The sequence below is a fragment of the Quercus suber genome, unplaced genomic scaffold (genome assembly GCF_002906115.3).
Source record: "Quercus suber isolate HL8 unplaced genomic scaffold, Cork oak 2.0 scaffold_197, whole genome shotgun sequence".
NCBI classification, from domain to species: Eukaryota; Viridiplantae; Streptophyta; class Magnoliopsida; order Fagales; family Fagaceae; genus Quercus; species Quercus suber.
The window spans coordinates 68,537-75,424 of NW_027069655.1; the positions used below are offsets into that span (position 1 = coordinate 68,537).

General features: G+C 43.2%; 1 protein-coding gene across 1 annotated transcript; it reads left to right on the forward strand.

Moving 5' to 3' along the window:
* Positions 1–699: 699 nt before the first annotated feature.
* LOC136069914 (uncharacterized) lies at positions 700–1,587 on the forward strand. The gene has a single exon (XM_065779033.1). The coding sequence runs from the start codon at positions 700–702 to the stop codon at positions 1,585–1,587; it is 888 nt and encodes a 295-aa protein (XP_065635105.1).
* The last annotated feature ends 5,301 nt before the right edge of the window (positions 1,588–6,888 follow it).

Sequence of the window (6,888 nt, forward strand, 5' to 3'; positions counted from 1 at the left end):
GTTCATAGAACTGACTCTCCCTTTATGGCTTCCATCAATGGCCATCCCCTGCCACCGAAGTTTAAAATGCCTTCTTTAGATTCATACGATGGGAATCGAGATCCTTTTGACCACATTGCCACCTTCAAGACCACTATGCATCTTCAAGGAGTTCCAGATGAAATAATGTGTAGAGCCTTCCCTACCACTCTCAAGGATCCGGCTAGAGTATGGTTCAGCAAATTACCCCTAAATTCAGTAAGTTCTTTTGAAGAATTAAGCAAATTGTTTGTCAATAAATTCATAGGGGGTCAGCGTCATAGACGTTTTACTTCCATTCTGTTAACAATAGAACAGGAGGAAAATGAGAGTTTGCGATCATTTATCACCCGATTCAATAGGGAAGCCTTGACAGTAGACGAGATGGACGACAAATTGCTGTTAGCAGCCTTCCACAACGGAGTCCATTCAGATTTGTTCATCCACAAACTCTATGAGCAAGAGCCACAAACCATGGCGGAGCTCGTCCATTCAGCTTAAAACTTCATGAACGGGGAAGATGCGATTATAGCTAAGAAAAGAAAGAGGACAGAGAAAATGGAGGCAAATCGCCACCCAGAACATGGCCCCCGTCCAAAGAAGGGTCGGACGGACGATAGAAGAGACCGAGATAAGAAGACGGGACCATCAGCACGCAACTAGCAATATACCCCATTGAACATGCCACTTGAACAGGTCCTTATGCAAGTCAAGGACGAGCCTTCCCTGAAGTGGCCAGAGAAATTGAAGGGAGATCCCAACAAGCGCAACAGGAACAAGTACTGTCGCTTTCATAAAGACCATGGCCATGACACAGATGAGTGCTTTGATCTGAAGCAGCAGATTGAGAATCTCATAAGGCAAGGGAAGTTGAGAAATTTCCTTGGACGAGATCACAAGGATGAGAAGTTAAAAGGGAAAGTAGAGGAGTCATCACGACCACCATTGGGCGAGATAAAAGTCATCATTGGGGGAAGTTTAGCAGAACGGTCATCCAAGACGAAGAAAGCATACTTGAAGGAAGTGCAAAGCGTCCAACTTTCAGGACGATCGCCAAGAGCGAAGTCTGCGGACGAACAACCGATTACTTTCATAGACGAGGAAGCTGAGAGAATCCATCATCCACATGACGACGCTATTGTCATCGGCCTACTCATTGCTGATTACACAACTAGAGGAGTGTTGATAGACAATGGAAGTTCAGCGGATATTCTGTATTACCCAGCTTTTCAGCAGATGAGGATCGGACGAGATCAGCTCCGTCCAGTGCACTCACCTCTAATAGGTTTTGGAGGAATGAAGGTACAGCCTGTAGGTACTGTTACATTACCAGTGGTGGTAGGAGCATATCCACGACAGTTGACTACCAATGTGAATTACCTAGTAGTAGATTGCTCGTCATCTTACAACCTTAAACAGGTGGAAGGCAGTTACTTCTACTTACCACTTGTCAGTCAAGTTTCCGACGGAACATGGGATAGGCCACGTACAGGGAGATCAATTAGCAGCAAGGGAGTGTTACCTAGCCATGCTGGCTACGGACGAGCAAATTCAAGCAATGAATATTGAAGAAAAGAAAGTTGTGGCAGAACCTATAGAAGCGTTGGAAGATATTCCCTTAGATGAAAATAACCCTGAGAGGTGTACCAGGGTAGGAGCAGATCTGAAAGCAAAGATTAAGAAGGACCTCATTTGTTTTTTTAAAGAGAAACAGAGATGTGTTTGCTTAGAGTCACGAAGACATGCCAGGTATAGATCCTAATGTCATTACCCACCGTCTGAGTGTATGCCCTTCCTCCAAGCCAGTGCGACAAAAGAAGAGGGTGTTCGCCCCTGAGAGAGATAATGCTGTTAAGGAGGAAGTTCAGAAGTTAATTAAGGCGAAGTTTATTCGAGAGGTATACTATCCTGACTAGTTAGCCAATGTGGTCATGGTCAAGAAGGCGAACGGCAAATGGAGAATGTGCGTTGATTTCACTGACTTAAACAAGGCTTGTCCCAAGGACAATTACCCGTTGCTGCGTATTGATCAGTTGGTAGATTCCACCGCAGGCTACAAGTTGCTTAGTTTCCTTGATGCTTTCTCTGGTTTTAATCAAATTAGGATGGATGAAGTGGACCAAGAGAAGACGTCCTTTATCACTAGTTAGGGACTGTTTTGTTATGAAGTAATGCCTTTCGGTTTAAAGAATGCTGGGACAACATACCAACGACTGGTCAATTACATGTTTCGTCCACAGATTGGGCGGAATATGGAAGTATACGTAGATGATATGTTGGTAAAAACTCAGGACGAGGAGAGGCATTTGGTCGATTTGCAGGAAACATTTGACACACTGAGGCAGTATCATATGAAGTTGAACCCTAACAAATGTGCTTTTGGAGTATCATCGGGGAAATTCCTAGGATTTATGGTTTCCTACAGAGGAATCGAAGCAAACCCTGACAAAATTCAAGCAATATTGGATATGAAGCCTCCGAGCAATGTTAAAGAAATTCAGTCCCTCACCGGACGAGTTGCCGCCCTCAACAGGTTTGTTTCTAAAGCTACTGACAAATGTTTGCCATTTTTTAAGGTTTTTAAAAAGGCATTTGAATGGACCGATGAGTGTCAGAAAGCTTTTGAAGATTTGAAGATATATTTCACCAAAGCCCCGTTATTGAGCCCGTCTGTGTACGGAGAAGAATTGTACTTATATTTGGCAGTCACCCTACACGCAGTGAGTTCAGCACTAGTGAGGGAAGAGTGCAAGGTACAAAGACCTGTGTACTATACCAGCAAAGCATTGAGGGGAGCAGAGGGACAGTACCCGTTAATGGAGAAATTGGCTTTTGTGTTGATAACAGCCTCCAGAAAGCTAAGGCATTATTTTCAAGCTCATGTTATTAACGTCATGACAGATCACCCACTCAAGAAGGCAATAAATAAGTTAGAGGCTGCAGGACGTTTGATCCAATGGGCTGTCGAGCTTAGTGAGTTTGACATAAAGTACCAACTAAGGCATGCCATAAAAGCTCAAGCTCTGGCAAATTTCATTGCTGAGTTTACCTTAAGTTGTGATGATGAAGGTGAAGTGGAAAACAACAAGTGGATCGTCCATGTGGATGGCTCGTCTACGCTGCATGCAGGCTGAATAGGTGTGGTTTTGCAATCTCTAGAGGGGGACAAACTAAAGCACAAAGTTCGTTTGCAGTACCAGACAACTAATAATGAAGTTGAGTACGAAGCTCTTCTCAAAGGACTGGAATTGGCCAAATCTGTAGAAGCGAAGTCACTCCTTGTCTTGGGAGATTCTCAGTTGATCATAGGCCAAGTGAATGGAATGTTTAAGGCTAAAGAAGAATGAATGAGGAAGTATCTAAACAGAGTGATGCGCCTTATAAAAAAGTTTGAAGAAGTTAGTTTCGTTCAAGTCCCAAGGGAGGAGAACATGGAAGCTGATGCCTTGGCGAAAGAAGCCTCATCGAGCGAAGCCATAGACAAGTTTGATGAAATTCAGTATATGCCGAGTATAGACATCCCAGAAGTACAACAGGTGGAAAATAGAGTAAATTGGATGGTTCCAATTGTGTCGTACTTAAAAGACGGACGACTCCTAGAAGAAAAAGACGAAGCTAGAAAGTTGAGGGCAAGGGCGACCAGGTACGTTCTTATGGACGAGATTCTCTACCGAAGAGGTTTTTCCCAGCCTTATCTTAGGTGTTTGGCCCCAGACGAAGCAAACTACATATTGAGAGAAATTCATGAAGGAGCATGTGGCAATCACTCAGGCGCCAAGTCGCTCGTCCACAAAGTCGTCCGTGCGGGATATTATTGGCCAAATATGCAAGCTGACGCTAAGGCTTACGTCAAAGTCTGCGATCAATGCCAAAGGTTTAGCAACGTCCCCAGGCAACCATCAGAGTATTTGACTCCAATGACAGCCCCGTGGCCTTTTGCGCAATGGGGACTGGACATTCTGGGACCATTTCCACTGGGCATAAGGCAAATGAAATTCCTTGTGGTTGGTATTGATTATTTTACCAAGTGGGTAGAAGCAGAACCTTTGGCTAACATCACACAGCAAAATGTCAAGAACTTCGTGTGGAAAAATATTGTGTGCAGATTTGGAGTACCTAGGATGCTGGTATCGGACAACGGACGGCAATTTGACAATGCAATTTTCAAAGATTTTTGCATACACTTTGGAATTCAAAATCACTACTCCTCACCAGCCCACCCGCAAGCTAATGGCCAGGCAGAAGTTGCAAACCGATCTTTGTTGAAAATAATCAAGACTCGGCTTGAGGGGGCTAAAGGAGTATGGCCAGATGAGCTTCCAGGTGTTCTGTGGGCATATAGAACGACAGTGAGAACTCCTACGGGAGAAATTCCTTTTAAGCTAGCATATGGAAGTGAAGCAGTTATACCCGCGGAAGTGCACGTGGCCAATCATAGGGTGACAACCTACCAGGACGAAGCTAATGAGGAACAACTACGTTTGAATCTCGATTTAATAAACGAGGTAAGGACGGACGCTGAGCAGAGGATGGCAAGGTATAAAAACCTAATGGCTAGGCGGTATGATGCAATGGTAAAGCCAATTGGCGATTCAACATAGGGGACCTCGTCCTAAAAAGGGTTTCCTTAGCAACAAAGAACCCAGCTCATGGGAAGTTGGGACCAAATTGGGAAGGCCCCTACAGAGTCATCAACTGCAAAAGACAAGGATCCTATTACTTAGAAGCCCTTGATGGGAGGAAGTTGGAGCATCCTTGGAGTGTGGAGCACTTGAGGAAGTACTATCAGTAGAATGCCAGCCTGGGGGAGCATGACTTTGGACGAGCTCAGCAATTAAAAACTTTATTATTATATTATTTGGTGTGGCTTTATTATTATGTTAAATTTATGGACGACGTTATAGTTTGTGTTTAAATAAAGGCATTGGCCTTTAAAGGTGCCTGCCTCGTCTATGAACAATACTTATGTTATGAACGATATTCGTGGAATGTACATAATGTTGTGTAATTCATTGATTCCCATACTACGTTTGTTTGAATTTACCCTTGAAAAGTTTGGAAAACATAAGTTGAGACAATTCTCTGAGTGCAGAGATACAATGATAAGCTTTCCTAAGGGAAAAACATCAAGGCATACTCGTCCAAATCAGAAGATGAAGCAAAGCCAGTGCTTAAAGCTAATTGCGATAAAGCCCAAAACATACTCGTCCATACTACGGACGAAGTAAAGCACAATACATGTCTGATTCATGGGCGAGAATGCATAGATAAGTGCATATTAAGCCATGGACGAAAGAAATGTATGGCTGTATTTCAATCCTGCTAAGGCCTTTGTTAAAACAATCCAGTCCATGGACGAGTAAAATGAAAAGGCCTTAAAACTTCATTAAGCATAAAAATCAGCCAAGTCCATGGACGAGGAATGCTGGTTCTTATCATTTCTCAACAGGTCCTTAGACCAGTAATGTTGATTGTTACCATTTCACATAGATGAACTACATTTAAAATTCTAATGAAAATGGTAGACAAATATATATGTAAAAGATGGACAAAGTTAAGCAAACAAAATAAATAAAACTCGTCCATACATATGCAACAGGAAAATAATATTCATTGAGTCAAGGGTGGATATCCAACGTCCAAAAAAAAAAAAAAAAAAAAAAATCCTTGCTAAATAAACTAAGATAATTGTTTAAAACCTCGTCCTAAAACCTTGGACGAGGCGAATGTATTGAAATTACATAAGGTCACAAAATGGACCAAATAGAAATACATTGAAAATCTTTTAAGTAGAGGGAGCAACATTGGAGGCGTCCTAAGGAGGCAAGGTTGTAGCATCGTCTTCAACATTGATGTCATCGGAGCCAGTCTGGACGAGAGAACTAGTGGTAGCAGCATTCAGGTTAAGTAGAATGGAACTGAAGTCTATGCTAGGGAACTTTTCCACAGCCTCCATTCTAAAATCTTCAAACTCTGCTGCGTAATTAGTGTCCAAAACATCAGTATACTGTTTGGACGCTTTAAATTCAGCCACTGCGTCTTCCTTCGCGTTGGAGAGAAGAGCGCCATACTCGTCATTCTTCTTTTGCAGGGCCTCAAGACGATCGTCCTTCTCTGCGGCACTGGTTTGCAGCTCCTCAACCAATGTCTTCAACTCTCTCACCTCGTCCATAGTCTTGGCAGCCACTTCAGCCCATTGCCTCGCCTCGACCTTCAACTCCTGGACCCTCGTCTCTAACAGGATCCTCGTCTTGTCCAATCCCGTGGCCTGCCTAAACGCCGCTATAAATTTTGACATGCCCTGTAAAAAAGAAACAACAAATAAAAGTTAAAAAAAAAGGAGAAAGAAAGACGAGGAAGGAAAGTGAATCCTTAGTCAAGACGAGATATAAGTATTACCTTGAAAAGATCATGAACACCAGACTGTTCAAAATTTTTAAGAGACATATCATAACAAACATTTATATCTTCGTCGGTCACAGCCTTCTTGAAACGTTCCCAGGCCAGGTCCTCATTCTCAATAATATTTGAGGGGACCATTCGAGAAGGCTGAGACGGGGTTGACACAGTCTTGGACGGAGTGGTCTAGGACGGAGTGGTCTCAATTGGGGTGGACGAGTCTACGTCAACTACATGTACTGGCTGTTGAGACGAGGGAAGAGTAGGCTTGACCACCTGGGACGAGCTAGGCTTGGCTTTTGTGCCTCGTCGACTGGGGAGATTCCCCAAATCCAGGTTCTTTGACAGCGTCTTTCTTTTCTCCCCAGTCGTAGGATGAGTTTGAATATCACTCTCAGGACGATCCCCCTCAGCAGCCACATCTTTTCCCTTGTTCCCTTTCATTGTTGCCATTCCTAAAAAAAAAAAAAA